Genomic DNA, 16389 nt, shown 5'->3' with positions numbered 1-16389 from the left:
CCCGGCTGGGCCGTGGCCCCGGTGGGCTCAGGCCGGTCGCCCCGCAGGGGCCATCCCCCTGCCCAGAGCCAGCCCGCTGCCCCAGAGCTGAGGGAGGCGGAGCAGCCGGGGCTGCCCCCCCCCCCCCCCCGCCCCGCTCCCCCGTGTCCTTCGGCGGGGGCCGCCAGGCCCGTGGGGCGCCGGGGCGGGGAGCGGGCGGCCGAACCGGCCGGGCGAGTCGAGGCTGAGTCACGCCGGGCGGAGCGGGGCCGAGCGGGGCAGCGCTGCCCGCCACACGGCTCCATGGCGCTCAGCGTCGGCGTCCGGCGGCTCTCCCGGCTGCCGGGCCGCGGCGAGCGGCAGGTGCAGCTCAGCTTCCGAGGTGGGCCCCGGCCACGCTGGGCGGGATGGAGGGAGGGACGGGGTCTGCCTTCCCGGCGGCGGGCGGGCGGGCAGGGCCGGTGCGGGCCGTGCTGCCCCGCCGGCACCTCACGCCTCCCCTCTCCTTCCCAAGGCTTCACCCAGAAGACGAGGAAGATCCGCTGCGGCCCGGAGGCCGTCTTCGGGGAGGTGAGGGCAAACCGGCGGGGCGTGCGGGGCACCGGGGCTCCTCCGCAGGTGTCGCCCATGGGACAGGGACGGGACATGGCAGCGTCTCGGTCGATGCCTCGTGGGGCAGGAGGGGGTAAGGGGGGAGCAGGGCCGGGGGGGGCCGGGAAGCGTTCCTCCTAGCGCCCATCTTCACCGTCGCGTCCCTGAAGCCTGTAAAAGCCCAGCCGTAGCGGACTGGTGGCTGGTTCCCATCGCTCGTCTCCCGTCCCGTCCGGATGCCTCCGTGCCGCCTGGGGAAAGGAGGAGAAGATGGGGGGCAGGAGGGACCTTTCTCTCTTGCCAGCCGCAAGGCAGCCGGCCAGTTTGGGTGTCAGGTGAATCACGGCCTCGGGGCGCAGCTTTGCGATGTGCCTGAGCCTGATGGCTCCCTGCCCTGGGTGATCTCTTCTCCCCGTGTACCTCTGTACCTTCCCATGCCCCGTCCCACCCCACAGCCTGCCAGCTCAGGGACCTCAGCAGGCACAAGCATCCTCCTGTTTCCAGGGTGATGATGCTCTGTCTTCTCTAGCAGCTGACCTGCGGCTCTGTGCTGCTGGAGGGGCTCTCACTCCTCTCCCCGTCCTTCCTCCATTCCCAGCTGCAGGGTCTGCCCTGGCCAGCAGGAGAGTAACTTCCCACCGCAGCAGCTTTTTGTCATGCTCGTTGGTTCGGTCACCTTGCAGAGGAGACCAGCCAGCCACCAAACACAGGAAAGCGTGGCAGGGAATGAATTGTCATCTCTTCCTGCTCTGTCTGTTCGTAGCTCTTTCGCTGGCCTCACTACGGGAAGCTCGTCATGGGAGAAATGCTGTCTGTTCAGGTTTACAACTGCAGCAAGGTTTTCAGTAACAGGTAGGTCCTTTGGTTGTTGGGGTGACCAGCAGAGGTGGGGAAGGAGACATACTGGGCTTTAAATTTTCTACTGGGAGTAGAAAATGTTTATGGGAAATTTGATAGAAGGAAGATGAGCAGTTTACAAGTTACAGAAGAGGGATGGAGCTGGTTGTTCTGGCGGGGCAGCAGTGCTGTATATATTAAGTTAAATAAGGGGAATGATTTAGTTGTGCCAGCAGTAACAGAGACTACCTAAGGATCCAGATCAGACCCCCAGGTGGGATAAAGGTAAAAGAGGGCCCTAAAAAATAGACCTAGAAGGGCAGGACTTGCAGCAGAGTGGGGACCTGCTCTCACCCTGTAGATCCACGTGGTGACCGTGACTATGCTGCACCCAAATTCAACATGCCTATCAGTGGGGAAAAGCCCCGAGCCTGTGGTAGTATGGTTTAACCTTTAAAAAAACCCCAGCAATTTAAATTTAAAGGGTCAGCCAGAATTTAAAACGCTTCTAGGTGGCACAGACACAATACTGTGAACTCAGCAGCTATTCCAGCAGTTATAAAACACTTCAGGGAAACCCAATAGTAGAGGTGACAGATTGAGTAGTGGTGGTGGAGCAAGCCAGGGAGCAGAGGCACGTCCTTCCAGGACATGTGAAACCATCCCCAGGATGCAGGGAAAGGTGCCAGCTCTGATAAGCAAATTGTAAGAACTGAAGGAAAATCAACAGGAACAACTTTGTAGAGGCAGCTAATAATACAAACCTTTTCAAAGCCATCACAAGCCTGCCAGAGAGGGTGTGGAGGAAACAGTTGAGTACAGCACATGTGAGACACGTAAAGATAAAGCCAGAGCAGAAAATGTGGCTGAACTTTGTGTCACTGTTTACTGGATGCTTTCCTTATGGGAGCTGGATCAGAGGAATTGTCTCTGACTGAAATGTCAACAGAAACTGCTATAGGACAAATAGATAAAACAAACAGTAACAAATCACCAGGACCTGATGGCGCTGAGCAAAGAAGTCCAATGGGAAATGACTGGAGTGGCACTGACAGCATCTATCCACACACCTCCGCTGCTGGGGAGCAGAGTAATGGCAGGTGACAGACGTTACAGTTTAAAAGCAGTCAGTCAGTGCACTGGGATGATCAAAAATAAATCAAAAGAGAGTGTGGAAGGACAGAAGGGAAAAATCTGTTACGCCGCTGTATCGATCTGTGGTCTCTGGACTTGTGTGTGTGCAGCCTTTCTGTGGAAAAGCTGGAGAGGAGGGGGATGAGCGGAGAGACTCCTTCCTTGGGGGCAGGAGACAAGACAGGCGCTGTGTCTCAGAGAAGAGGGAGGTGAGAGGAATACGAGAGATCAGCAGCTCGCAGCTGAAACGGAGGTGACTGGGGAATGATTCCTCCTGTCTCGGTCCTGGGCAGGCAGTGAAATGCTCCGGTGGTGGTTTCCAGCAGGCAGTAGGAAGCTCTGCTTCACACGAGGCTTAGCTCGGCTGCCGGCAGAGCTGCCACGGGGAGATGGAGGCCAGCATACAAACGGGCTCCAGACAGCAGTAACACAAGGTGGGGTTAGGAGAGGCTGAATGCGATCCTGCATGTGTTACTGCCACTTGCAGGGAGCCAGATGACCCTTCCCCAGGGAGAAGCCTCTTTGGAGTAGGTAAATTTTGGCCCGACTTGCTGCAGACATCCCTGTGGCCATGGCTTTATGTCCTATTTCTTGTATTTCCTTGTGTGGAGCCTCTGTATTTCCTTGTGTGGAGCCTCTGCTTCCCAGTTTTGTCTGGGAAGAGTCACCCCAGTTCCACTGGGTGCCCGAACACAGGCTGGCTCCCGTGAAGCCCAGCCCTGCTGAAGGGGAGAGCTCCCTCACACTCGGTGAGACTGGATCTGCACAAGCCTTTAACCATCGATGGCAGCTCGGTTGCAAGCAGCTGCCTGGGCATGACTGGGGCGGAGGCACGGCCTGCTGCAGGGTCAGTGGGTCTCAGGTATTTCGGCTGCCAGACTCCCTATGGAAAGCGCTGCAGCAGTTTGCTGCCTTCAGCGCAGCTCGAAGGGGCTGCGAGCAGGAGAGTGGAGATCCTGGTACTCTCTTCCCCCAGGATGTAGGCACTGATGCTGCGTACAGTATTGCTGCAGCCTCTGGTTTTGTTCCAGGCTTCTCGGTACCCTTGTCCTCAGCCTTCAGCACCTGATGACGTCCGGGAGGCTGATCCTCCGGGAGGCCCTCGTTGACAGGAACCACAGAGTCACCGGTGTAAGTCCTCCGTGGGCAGCCTGGCCATCGGCAATCAGGAAGGCTTTGTGGGAAACCTTGTGTTGTGCTTCCCAGGTGGATTTGGGGCTGAGGAGGAGTCCAAGGTGCTGCTTTAGGCCTGGGAGTGCTGCGGTGTTTGTGCCCTCTCTGTGCAGGGGTGCAGCCACTTCACACCCGTCAAAATGGTCCTAGGAGCATTCAGAAGTGTGTGGGGTGGGCTGGGGGCCCTGGAGACCTGCCGAGGGCCTGAATGAGCAGAGGGAGGCTTAGTAAAACCTCCCCAGGTCTGAGCGATGGATGTAGGAGGTGGTATTTCATCTGCTTCCTGCACCATGCAGGGTGCGAAGCAGAGGAGAGCTGATGGGGTGAGGCTGAAGGTGGCAGGGTGCCTCAGGACCCCCAATGAGCTTTTGGGTTAAACACCAGCGCTAACCAGATGGCTTAACGATGGTCCGGGGCAGTGTGAGCAGCTCTGACACCTGCCTGCCCCTCTGCTCTGGGCCGTGGGTCCCGCTCCCCTCCCGCCCCGGCGCTGGGGCTCACTGGGCCCTTCATGCCGGTGGAAAATGAGCCGTTTCCTGCCAGCTGGGTGTGCAGGCATGGTTCGGCGAGTGCCGGACAACCAGGGCTCGGTGCCAGGGCCACGGGCAGGGCTGGGAGGAGGAGAGGTGGAGGTGGGCAGCCCTGCGATGTGCTGCGCCCCTGTTTGCCCTTCCCGCAGGCAACCTGACTCACCCCCGCGGTGGCACATGGGATGCAGCTCTGTGGCCACCAGACCACGAGCCCGAGTAGCACAGGCACAGCTTTCCAGTGTTGCTGAGCTGGCTGGATCAGGGAGCAGGTCCAGATGGAAACTGAGCATTTCTAGGATGATTTTTAGCCCGATGCAGCTCCCTGCATAAACGTTCAAAGGGACAGGGACTAGACCGACCCTTTGGCAGCACTCCATGCTGGTGATGGTTTGAGAGGACTGAGGTAGGGGCACTTACACCGCTGTAAGGTCAGAGCTGCTCTGCGGCCCAACCATTTGCCCCTGGCTGCCTCTTCCCTTGTGCTAACAGCAGCACTCGTGCTGATGAGCTGCTCCAACCAAAAACCAACCGCATTTGGTTTTGCCAGGTTAGTTTTTGATGGTGCAGCCCTGGCTGCACAAGGGCTGCGGGGGACAGAAACAGGGCAGGCAAGACTGGATGCCCATCCAAGAGCAGCCTGAAACCCTCTCCCTCAGCTCAGCTGGGAAGAGACACGTCCCCAAGGGAGAGAGGCTGTTTCAACCGCTGCTCCTTTAGCAAAGTGGGAACAAAGCCCTTGCTGCTATTCCAAGTCCTGTTCTTTGGGACTTGACTTATTTGCACCCTTTTTTCTCCTGGTGGTTTGAAGGGTTTTTTTCAGAGCCTCAGCTATTCAGCCAGCTTTATCTCAGGCTTCTGCATCCATCCAGCCTTTGCTGCTGCCTTTCCTAGCCACTGTATGTCTTGGTTTCAGCTAGGACAGAGTTAATTTTCTTCCTAGTAGCTGGTATAGTGCTGTGCTTTGGATTTAGTGTGAGAATAATGTTGATAACACACTGATGTTTTCAGTTGTCGCTAAGTAGTGTTTATACTAAGTCAAGGATTTTTCAGCTTGCCATGCCCAGCCAGCAAGAAGGCTGGAGGGGCACAAGAAGCTGGGAGGGGACACAGCCAGGACAGCTGACCCAAACTGCCCAAAGGGATATTCCATACCATATGATGTCATGCCCAGTATATAAACTGGGGGAGTTGGCTGGGAGGGGTGGATTGCTGCTCGGGAACTAACTGGGCATCGGTCAACGAGTGGTGAGCAATTGCATTGTGCACCACTTGCTTTGTAGAGTTTAATTCTTTTAGTAGTATTATTGTCATATTATTATTATCGTTATAATTGTTTTTCATTCCTTTCTGTCCTATGAAACTGTCTTTATCTCAACTGATGAGGTTTTTTTTCCTGATTCTCTCCCCCATCCCAGGGGTGGGGGGGGAGTAAGTGAGCGGCTGCATGGTGCTTAGTTGCCGGCTGGGGTTAAACCACGACACTGTACTACTGCTTTCTTGGGCTGTATTTCTCCTCCCAGAAACATGTGTTTTCCAGGGACTGAGCTGTGAACTCAGCTTGTACATCCCCTTCAGCCTGCTGAGAAGTGACCTCCTCCATGGCTGCGATTTTGGCCTCTGCTGGGAAATTCTTGTGCATTTGTGTTGGTTTGAGATCAGGCTGGTCACCTGCAGACCAAGTGTTTTCAGACCTGTGCTGGCTGTGCCGATGCCCAACGTGCCCCATACTTCTCTGGCTGTCCTTCTTCATCACTAATGCTAAGTCGATGTCTCTTGTGATGCAGGCTCTGGGTGTGCTTATGGCTTCTGTGGTGTTTTAAACCAAGCTGTCATAGTTGGGGATGCTCTGCCAGCTGTCTCGTGCCTCCCACAGAGAGACCGCTCCAAATCCCTGCACGTTAGTTTGCTCTGCTGCAGGGCTCTCCCCACTTTCCTTGTCAAAAGTGCCCCGAGACGGCTCTCAGGGGCCTCTCTGTGGTATATTTTAGATTTGGAAACTTGAGCCAGCTTTTATTCAGTGAATCCTGGAGTTTGGGAAGCTGTAGGGGAGGGAGTTCGGTTAACTCTAGCTTGCTGATGGAGGCAGACAAGGAGAGTCTGGTATAAAGAGGCTTCTTGTGGGGTTGTGACCCCCTTCCTTCCCCTTCTTTCCACCAGCATCTCACTTCTTTTTTCCTGCCACGCTCCCCTTCCCCTTTTCTGTGACATTTCTGCAGTTGTTTTGTGGCTGCCAAGCTCTCAGGCAGTTTCATTTTCTGTTTGTAGATTTACATTGAGTTGGATTTGCGCTACCAGCCTCCAGATGGCTCAGCTGGGACCTGGGTTGAAGAGGACTTTGTCTATCAGATGAAAGACAGGTATTGAAATCCTGGGAGGAGCAAATTTCCAGGCAGCTTGTACAGCTGCCTTTGCCAGTGGTAGCCTTTGGGATGCAATCCAGCCTCATTTACTCTCTGCCTCTGACCAGGCTGATGCATCCCTGCTCTACAGCAGCAATAAGCGAGCAGGGCTCTTGGAAAGAAAATACCTTGTCTTCACAAAGAGCCTCTGACTGCAACAGCCTGGGAGTCCTTTTTAATTCGAGAGCATTTCTGCAGCCTTCCCGGCTGATGGGAGCAAGACTTTGTGGTTGCAAAGTTGCAGAGAGCATGGCTTTGGACCGTAGCAACCCCAGGCACCCTGCGCACAGGTGGTACCGAAAGCCAGGAGAGATGTGGGTGTCTGGTGGACAGGATGACAGGCAGCAGCAAAGTCTGGGGACTGTCACTTCTGGAGTGCCAGAGGCAAAGCAGTAGGCACACAGGGTGGACAGTGGGAAAGCATCGCTTAGGAGGGTGCTTGTGTCCCTGCCAAGAGCCAAGCAGGAGCATGGCTGTGGCACTGTTACTTAAATGCATCAGTGAACAGCCGCAACACACTTGTTTTTTCAGCAAAGCCTCTCTTTTTCTTACAGTTCGGAGTTAATCATCCGCAATCCTGGATTTGAGGAGCTGGAGTAAGTAGCCCTACTTGAGTGTATCCGCTCACCCTCCCGGGTGGAGGGGAGTGCACAACCCGCTCGTCAGGGCTGACGATGCGGCGCGTGATGTGGCGAGGGGTTTGCAGGGCAGCCGAGGGGCCAAGAGCGAGTGAACTGGACAGGAGGGCCGCCGCGCTGGGCAGGAAGCTGGCGAAAGGCCTGGAGACTGATGAGGAAGAGGAAGAGGAGGAAGAAGATTTCTACGATGTGTCTGAGATGGAGGTCTCGGGCATTGTCTTCAGCCCTGTGAAGAGGTATCCATGGCGTGCTCTTCTCTCTTGCACCTGCTTGGGCCCTGGGGTGGAAAGTGCCAGCTCATGGGGGATTCCTGCATCTCTTGGCATTCTGCTTCTGCAGAATGTCAGAAACTTTCAATCTCCAGTGGCCCCAAACAGGGACTGTTGGGGATTTGCTCGTTCCCAGCGCAAGGAGCCATTATTTGCCAGGGTTTCCGTTGCTTCCCTTGGTGGGGGCTTGCTCAGGTCCATGTAGATGAAGAGACCTGCTCATCTGGGTTGTTTTTCTGTGCAGCCGCTCCAGACTTTGCTCCGCACGGGACCTCTTTGCCACCCCAACCCCGCAGAGCTTCCAGGTACTGCAGCGTTGGGTCCGTGTCCCTGCAGCTGCCTCTGGCCCCGCAGCCGGTCCCTTGCTGGCTTGCTGCGGGCCTGGGCTTCGCCAGTTGCCACATACCCCAGCAAGGCCTCTGGCATGAAGACACCTTCTTGCTTTGCGTGGCTTCCCTGGGCAAGGTGTGAGATTCCCTGAATGGACTGCATCTGTGAGTGCTGGCTTCAACATCAGCCAGCCCAGCGCAGAATTTCTTTTTGGGCCATGTAGTTAGCTATGGATGTACAGGAGAAGGGAATCAGCCCGACAGCCACATGTGCCACTGCAAAACACTGCCTGAGAGAGCATCCAGACGGGGCTGGTGCCTGCCAGCTTCCCCAGGGCCTTGCCTGGCCCCCCAGGGACATCTCTGGGACATGGCTGGGGGTGGAGGGCTGCTGCAGGGGCTTTCTTGGAGATGCTGGGAGGCTGGTATGAAGCTGTGCCTCTGGCCGATGCTCTGAGCAGGTTTATTTGAACCACTGATTTGAAAAAAATCAGGTTTATTTGAAACCACTGTGAAGTTTGGAAATGGAGTTCAGTCCCATCTTTTGCCCCGCAGATTTCAGGGCAGGTCTCCCAGCCTGGCTATGGATTTAAATCCTTCCCTGGTTCTAAGTAAACGTGGACTCACATTTGGGTCTCCTGCTTTTCAGGGCTGGGTCCTATCGACCAAGCAGGAAGCTTTTGCAGGGGTGGAATTTCCTACCATCCTTTTCTTGAAGCTATTATTCTTCACCTTAACAACTGCCTGGTTGCTTGTACTGAGAGCAAATGTGAGAACATCTCTCCCGTATCTTAGACTCGTAACCAGTCGCAGCAAATGAGACAGCCGCATTCCAGTCTTGCCAATGGTGTCCATCTCAGAAGGATTCAAAGAGAAGTATTGACAGAAGATACGAAGAGCATCGTCTCCAAGATGCTCTGTGGACCCCACCATGGGGGAGCAGTGGTTTTGCATCCCCTTAGGATCAGGAACTGAGTGGGGACAGTGCTGCTGGGGGGACAGTGCTGCTGGGGAGGCCGCTCTTGTCAAAGGTGCTGGGGATTTAACACTTCATTTCCTTGCTTATCTGAAAGAAACAAATATCTCAAATACCATTTTGGTTTGTCCTGGCCATAGCAGATTTCAGCAGCCATGCTCTTGCCTGCCCTGAGCGTCCACCCCTGCGGTGAGAGGGCCCTGCACATTTGCGTACTGGTACTGCTGAAACAAGCTCAAGATGGAGCTGGAAACGGGGAGAATGCTGATCCAAAGGTTTTCTCCCACATTTTCTCAGGTTGGGATTAATATCATTGAAGCTCAGAAGCTGGTGGGGGTGAACATTAACCCGTTTGTGGTAGTCAAGGTTGGAGAGGAGAAGAGGCACACGGCGACGCAGAAGTCAACAAACTGCCCCTTCTACAATGAAGTATGTGATATGGACAGAGGCTCTGTCCTTGCCCTACCGATGTCCCAAGCGGCTGAGGCCATCCTTGCAGGGGATGCTCGGGGTGCAGCTGCCCTCAGGCAGAGGCGCTTGTGGGACCATGTTGGGAGCCTGGGGCTCAGCTGTCTTGCTCTTCTCTTTCAGTATTTTTTGTTCGAATTCCATGAGCCAAGGGACATTTTGTTCAACAGACTCATAGAGATCTCGGTACGTATGTCCTCTTTATCCTTTGTCGATAACTGGTACAGCCCGACCCTTCTGCGTGTAGACGCTGGGAGTGATGGGCAAAGCCAGGGTACCAGTACCAGCCAGGTTTTCCAGCTGGAGGCATCTGCCCCGCAGAGAGACCAAAGGGCCTTCCTGTGGCCATGGTGGGGCAGAGACTGAGCCCCGCTTTGAGCCAGCTCTGGGCAGTACTGTCCTCCCACCTCCTCTGTGTCAGGTTTTCTCTGCATCCAGTGGCTGAAGTGGGGCCTCTGGGGCAGCTTCTTGCCCATTGCCTTGCTGCCCCGCTGCTCTGGGGGCGATTCCCTGCTGCCCCTTACCCTGGAGCCTCATCCTGCAGGTTGTGGAGGCGAGTGACTGGTGTGAGGGGAGCTCAGCAGTGATTTGTGCTTGTAGAAAAGCCCAGGCAGGCAGAGAGCAGTCTTCATAAATCCCCTGGCCCAAAGCGCAGGGGCTTCCCCAAGACATGGGGCTTTTCTGAAGATAGCTAAACCCAGCCAGCACCTCCTTTGCCACACGATCTCCAGTGCTTTCCCTGTGAAAGGCTGCACGTCTCTTCTGCTGGTGTGGGTTCAGCAAACACTGAGCAAGGCTCGGGTTTTGGGAGAGACACTAGCCTGGTGGGGGCATGGCTCTGCCCTGACCCAGGAGGATATGGCCATAGGACTCCCTGCAGGAAAGCGGGTCTGCCCTTGGACCGTCATAGGGGTTTGGCTTATCTGGGGCTGACAGAAGAAGCTGAATTGGTTGCACATGAATTTGCCTTGGCCCAGGTCTGACTGAGGGCTATGGGCTGGTGGGCTCTGTGGGAATGGTTGGGCAGGAATGGGTTTGTCCCAGGGCTAACAGATGGGTCAATGTGCATGAGGAGCTTGCAACCACTGCCTGAGCTGTGTGTTGAAACGGGCATCTCTTAGCAGTCCTGTCCTCCTCAGCAATGTCTGGATGTGTAACCTGGCTGCCCACATCTCTTTGTGCTCAGGGGGATTTGTGCTGTGTCCTGGTTTCGGCTGCGATAGAGTTAATTTTCTTCCTAGTAGCTGGTACAGTGCTCTGTTTTGGATTTAGTAGGAGAATAATGTTGATAACACACTGACGTTTTAGTTGTCGCTAAGTAGTGTTTATACTAAGTCAAGGATTTTTCAGCTTGCCATGCCCAGCCAGCAAGAAGGCTGGAGGGGCACAAGAAGCTGGGAGGGGACACAGCCAGGACAGCTGACCCAAACTGCCCAAAGAGATATTCCATACCATATGATGTCATGCCCAGTATATAAACTGGGGGGAGGTGGCCAGGAGGGGCAGATTGCTGCTCGGGAACTAACTGGGCATTGGTCGGCAAGTAGTGAGGATTTGCATTGTGCATCACTTGTTTTGTATATTCTAATTCTTTTAGTATTACTATTGTCATATTATTATTATCATTATAATTGTTTTTCATTCCTTTCTGTCCTATTAAACTGTCTTTATCTCAACCCATGAGTTGTTTTTTTTTTTTATTCTCTCCCCCATCCCGCTGGGTGGGGGGAGCGAGCGTGGTGCTGAGTTGCTGGCTGGGGTTACACCATGACATGCTATCTGCAGGTTTTCCACTCAAAGAAGATACCATTCCTGGGAACGTGCATAGGAACATTCAAGATGGACGTTGTGACCGTGTACAGCCAGCCAGGTATGACCGACTGCACTGCGTACCTGCTCCCCGACCCTGGCTTTGTCTGAAACTGATGTTTCCTTCTTGCTTTGCTGGGTCTGGTGAGGGCCCCGTCTTTAAAGCACTTACTTCACATGAGGACCAGCACTTCCTTCTCCTGGCTGTCTGAGGGCTGGTGACACCTCCTGCACCTTCAGAGGCAGGGTCAGGGCAATCTTTGTGCAGACGTAGTTGGGATGTGAAATGGTAACCTGGGCTCTCCACAGGGAACTCCTTCCCTTCCCTCTCAGATCACAGGTTTTTCCAGAAGTGGGCTGTTATCAGTGACCCCACGGACACCCGGGCAGGCCTGAAAGGCTTTGTGAAGTGCAACATCTCCGTCACTGCACGCGGGGATGTTGTGGGCTCCCTTCCCACCTCATCCAGCAGCCGGGATGAGGACATTGAAAGGTAGGTGCAGTGCGGTCTTGCATGGCCCTGGGGAAAACAGTCATGTCTCTCTTCACACTACCTTTTTTGCCCCATTTTTCCCTCTCCTGATGGGGAAAGACCCAGGGAAAGAGACCTGTGGTGGGGCAGGATCTAAACCTCCTGCCAGTCAGAGCATTTCCCAGCATCATGTTTCCTGGGCTCCAGGAGAGAGCCAGAACATGAATTTGTCTTTCAGGAACCTGCTGCTGCCTAAGAGAGTCCCTGCAGAGAGACCCTGGGCCAGGGTCTGCATCAAGCTGTATCGTGCCGAGGGCCTGCCCAGCATGAATGCTGGCATCATGGGTGGTTTCTCCAAGATCATAGGGGAGAAAAAAGTCTTTATCGACCCATACGTGCAGGTCTCATTCTGCGGGCAGCAGGTGAGTCTGCCGGAGGGGTCTGTGTGGGGCCAGGCTGATCCTCTCTTGGCTGTGCGGCAGCATGCGCTGGGCTGATGCTGCCAGGAGCCTCCATGGGACACAGCAATCCCACCAGAGACAGGCTGGGAGAGCCAGCGTCTTGCTGTCTTTGGCACTGAGCCGTGTGGCCATGGATGTGTGGTGTCTGGATGAGAAGGCTTTTCTGGGACTTTTGTCTGTGCAGAGCTGCACGGGGGACAGCCCCAGCCCTGAGCGCAGCCACTGGCTGAGCTACTGGCTGTGCAGGCAGAGATTTCATATGCCTAAACATAGGGAGAGGGTCAAATAAATCCTGGAGCAGAAGTCCTGTGTAGCAAGCTGGACTCAGCCTGAGGCCCTTGGGAGAGTTTACTGAGCTAATGGCCCTTTTCTTGCACCCAAGGCCAGGGTTTCTGGTCCTGTGATATCCATTAAGAACAGAATCAGTCCCTGGGCAGCCTGGTGGGCCTGGGGGTGTTCCCAGGGGACCCTGTGACACCTCTGGGCCTGGTGGTGCTGCCCACTTGCTTCCAGTGTTTCCCTTGGCAGTGCAGGGCACGGCCAGGGCCTTGGAACAGCCTCCCTTGATGAAGCACAGAGAGCAATTGCTGGAACGGGGCAGGAGCAGGGACACTGCCACCTCCAGAGCCTGCCCGGCACCGTCTGCAGGCGAGACAGGAGGACATGCCATTCTCAGAGAGGCTCTGAGGCATCCCTTGCTCTGGCCGCCAGCTGGGACTGCGTGGTTTTCACACCTTCTCCTTCCCAGGGGGAAACGTCGGTGGAGACCAACACCACTGAGCCCGAGTGGAATGAGCAGATCAGCTTCATTGAGATGTTCCCGCCTCTGGCCAGGAAGATAAAAGTCCAGGTGCTGGATGATGCCAATGTTGGTGACGTGGCCATTGCTACACACTACGTTGACCTGCAGCAGATCTCGGACCCTGGCAGGAACGGTGAGGCCTGGCACGGCTGCCCCTGGGGCAGGGCGTCCTGGCCAGCCCCATGCCATGCACCTTCTGCTTGGCCATGGTGGTCTCCTGGAGGTGGGAAGCAGGAGTGGCCGAAGCACGCTCACATCCCTGTGTCCTGGACTGTCTTCTTGGGGGAAGGTCTCTCTGCAGCAGCGCCCTGTGGTGTAATTAGACCCTGTCCCTGTCGCTGCAGGCTTTAATCCCACGTTTGGCCCAGCCTGGGTGAACCTGTATGGCTCCCCCCAGAACTCGGCTCTGCGGGACATCCACAAGGACCTCAACGAGGGCATGGGCGAGGGGATCTTCTACCGTGGGCGCATCCTCATGGCCATCACGGTGGAGATCTTCAGCAGCCCCAGCGTGGCAGAGAGGAAGCTTGGGGACAAGACAAAAGGTGCCCTAAGCAAACTGAAGCTGAAGAAGAGGAGTAAGAAATCCAAGGAGAAAGCCAAAGAACTGCGCCAGCTGCAGGGAGAGGAGGAGGCTGGGGGCTCTCAGGAGGCTGAGCAGCCTGGAGAGGTCACTGTGGAGGTAGAAGAGCTTCATCCACTCCCTGAGGTGAGTCCTGCCATGCTGGCGTGGCTGACCGACGCCGATCTGTGGCATGCACAGGCCTCATGGGGAAGAGGCAGTGGGATCACTTGCTGGTGTAACAGCGCTGCAGCAAACCCAGGCTGCCCATTGCTGGGCCATCCAGGGCTCTCTGAGCCTCTGCAAGGGCCGAGGCCACAACTGCAGCCCCAAAACTGCCTCCCACAGTAAGGCTGGAGCATCCCCACATGCACTGCCTTCCTGGCGCAGGGGGGACTCTCACATGGGTGTTATTCCCAGGGCACAGCTGCCTTTGAGCATGTACTTTTTCTCCCCTGGAGCCAGGGAGCTGTTAGCTGGCTCTGGGTCTCTACTTGGCCTGGGAAAGGCAGGCAAGATGCCGCTGTGTTGGTACAGTAGCCATCCCTTAGCCTACAAACCTGCTCAGTGGCTTCACACAAGCATCAGCCAAAGCCATGGCTCTGCACCAACTCTCCAGGAATTCCAAGAAAACTTGTCCCGTGTCTGGCAGCCCAGCAGTGGTGACCTCAGCAGCGTCCCACTGGTGTCCCTTGGGAGGGCTGGCAGGCACCGGCCATGCCCTAGTGCTCTCCAAATTTCTGCTGAGGCAGTGTTTTGGCACATGAGGCTCTAGGGCTGATTTCTGTCTCTTTGCTCAGAACGCATTGGGGAGGAAGGAGGAATTCCTCCTCTTCGCTGCCTTCTTTGAAGCCACTATGATGGACTCCTCTCTCAGCTCCAAGCCTGTCAGCTTTGAAGTCTCTATAGGTGGGTATTCCCCAAGGCCCCATGTCCAGAAACTACGGGAACAGTGCGAATCTCCCTCTGGCAGCCCAAGTCAGCACTGCGGTCCTGAGGTGCCAGCCCTTGCAGAGCTCGTGCCTCCAAAACAGGAACCCCGGAAGGATGGGGGATGAGGCCAGGGAGTGCGCACAGCGCTTTAATTACCTTAAAAGTCTGGATGCTCTCCTATGGGATTGGAGATTTGCAGTATTTATATGAACTGCCTGTTTGGGGTGAGTGGTTGAAGCTCTCCTGGGAAGTGGGGGTGAGAAGAGGTAGAAGGGTTTGGGAGCAAGAAAGGGAGGCAGAGGAGGGGAAGCTGGGGTACTGGGGTTGGCCATGTGGTGCTAAGGGGCTGTGACAGTGGGTGATGGGGAAACAATGGTAGGAGAGCAGGTCCAAGCCCCCACCTGGTAAGCTGGGTGGGTGGAGATGCTTGATACCGAGAAGTCTTCCTGAGTGGCTGCTGCTGACCCCAGTGTAGGGGTGTACGTGGCAGTTAGCAGGCACTTGGTGGAGCTGGTGGAACTTGAAGGCATACACAAGGACTTCCTTGCAATTGTCCAGCTCCCCCTCAGACCTCCTGGTTGTCCCTGTGATGCTCTGATGGTTGGATGCTACTGAACTGCTAGTTCCAAAAGCAGTGCATGCCCATGTGCTTCTCTTGGCAGGATGATTCCACTCTGATTTTGCAAGCTAGCAAACTTGTTTAACAGTGATCCCGCTTATCTGTTTACTGTTTAATGCTTAACTTCAAGGAAACTATGGCAAAGCTGAAGAGGTTGTGACCAAAGTAGGGAGAAAAGTGGAAAAGGGAGAAGTGAAAGAAGAAAAGCAGCCTTTGCTGGACCCTGGTTCAGATGGTGAGCTGGATGTTGAAGTCTTGGCCCCAGCTTCAGTAGCACTGAACAAGTCGGTGACGAAGAGCCAGAGACCAGAGCCCATGGAGTATGACAGGTGAGTCTTCTTCGTCCTTCTTTCCCACCTGCCCTGGTCCTGCCCCAGCTTCCCAGATTGGTTATTCCAGATGTTATTAGAGGTCTGCTCAGCAATGCGAGTGCTGTGCAGGTGTTTCTCCTCTTTGCAACCCTGCAGCTTGCCATGGCTTAGCTGGCTGCCGTTGTCCATTAGGCCTACAGGCCCTACGGTGTCTGCTTGATGTGTGTAGGTGGCCAAGGACAGGGTCCCAGGGAAACTGTGACCCATCAATAACAGCAGTCCCTTTTCTGGTTAACAAGCAGGATCCTAAGGCTTGATTCCAGTGAGGAGGAAGGAGAGGAGTACTCAGGCACATGCTGTCCTATGTTGGGCAGGCGAGACACATACACAAGCTCTTCTGATGATATGTTTGCTCTGGGAATGCTGCCTGGTTTGTCCCACAGGCCTGGCAATGTCTTGGTGTTTACGTTGTGAGCCCTGTGCCTGCTACTACTCAGTCGCATAGCAGCAAGAAATCTCGGCAGCATCCCACGCTCCCATCAGCCTCATTCATCTGGGCACGTGCTGCTCTCTCTGCTAGAAACCCTGTGCGCTAGTTTGGGATGGCAAAGGGCAGATCCAGCAGCTTGCATCCATGTTCGTGGTGCAGGGCCCAAAACAGCTGGTTCTCTGCGAGGAGGACAGAGCCCAGACGCTGCTCTCTGTGCTGGGTGCGCAAGCGCTGCGTTGTGACATGGCATGTGCTTTCTGCAAACAGCAGTCATAACCTCGTGTGCCTGCTGCCCTTAGGTCATACAGCTGCCTGCCCATGACGCATGAGAAACCCTGTGTGTACGTGTGGAGCTACTGGGAGGATCACACCTGGAGACTCTGCATTTCCAACTGGATTGTCAAGCTGGCAGAGCGCCTGGTAGTGTGTTCAGGGTGTCTGTCTGCGGCACGGTCCTTCCTGGTGTGCTTTCCTTGTAGCACATGCAGTTGCTCTGTGAGACGTTTGCCTTAAACATCCTCACCCCCGATGCGAGTCCGTGTCTCTCGCAGGGCTCAGTCCCACCTGCCCTGTAGACGTGTGGAGTAGGGCAGTGAGCGCAGAGCCA

The 16389-nt window shown here is 55.5% G+C and overlaps 1 protein-coding gene across 1 annotated transcript in view; it reads left to right on the top strand.

The window, feature by feature from the left end:
* The first annotated feature begins 282 nt into the window (after window positions 1–282).
* The window catches only part of LOC127023266 (fer-1-like protein 4), a 41329-nt gene continuing 25222 nt past the window's right edge, over window positions 283–16389 (top strand). Inside the window, exons 1-18 of the mRNA XM_050907322.1 lie at window positions 283–361; window positions 494–549; window positions 1334–1422; window positions 3573–3672; window positions 6510–6601; window positions 7198–7239; window positions 7350–7517; window positions 7795–7855; window positions 9153–9284; window positions 9447–9509; window positions 11109–11193; window positions 11466–11625; window positions 11843–12026; window positions 12814–13000; window positions 13212–13576; window positions 14230–14338; window positions 15112–15310; window positions 16082–16202. Coding sequence (XP_050763279.1) covers window positions 283–361; window positions 494–549; window positions 1334–1422; window positions 3573–3672; window positions 6510–6601; window positions 7198–7239; window positions 7350–7517; window positions 7795–7855; window positions 9153–9284; window positions 9447–9509; window positions 11109–11193; window positions 11466–11625; window positions 11843–12026; window positions 12814–13000; window positions 13212–13576; window positions 14230–14338; window positions 15112–15310; window positions 16082–16202 — 2292 coding nt within the window. The remainder of the gene's footprint in view (window positions 362–493; window positions 550–1333; window positions 1423–3572; window positions 3673–6509; window positions 6602–7197; window positions 7240–7349; window positions 7518–7794; window positions 7856–9152; window positions 9285–9446; window positions 9510–11108; window positions 11194–11465; window positions 11626–11842; window positions 12027–12813; window positions 13001–13211; window positions 13577–14229; window positions 14339–15111; window positions 15311–16081; window positions 16203–16389) is intronic.

This window comes from Gymnogyps californianus, chromosome 17 (genome assembly GCF_018139145.2).
Source record: "Gymnogyps californianus isolate 813 chromosome 17, ASM1813914v2, whole genome shotgun sequence".
Classification (NCBI taxonomy): Eukaryota; Metazoa; Chordata; class Aves; order Accipitriformes; family Cathartidae; genus Gymnogyps; species Gymnogyps californianus.
Note: the sequence above shows the minus strand (reverse complement) of the source record. Positions and strands in the feature narration are given on the sequence as shown.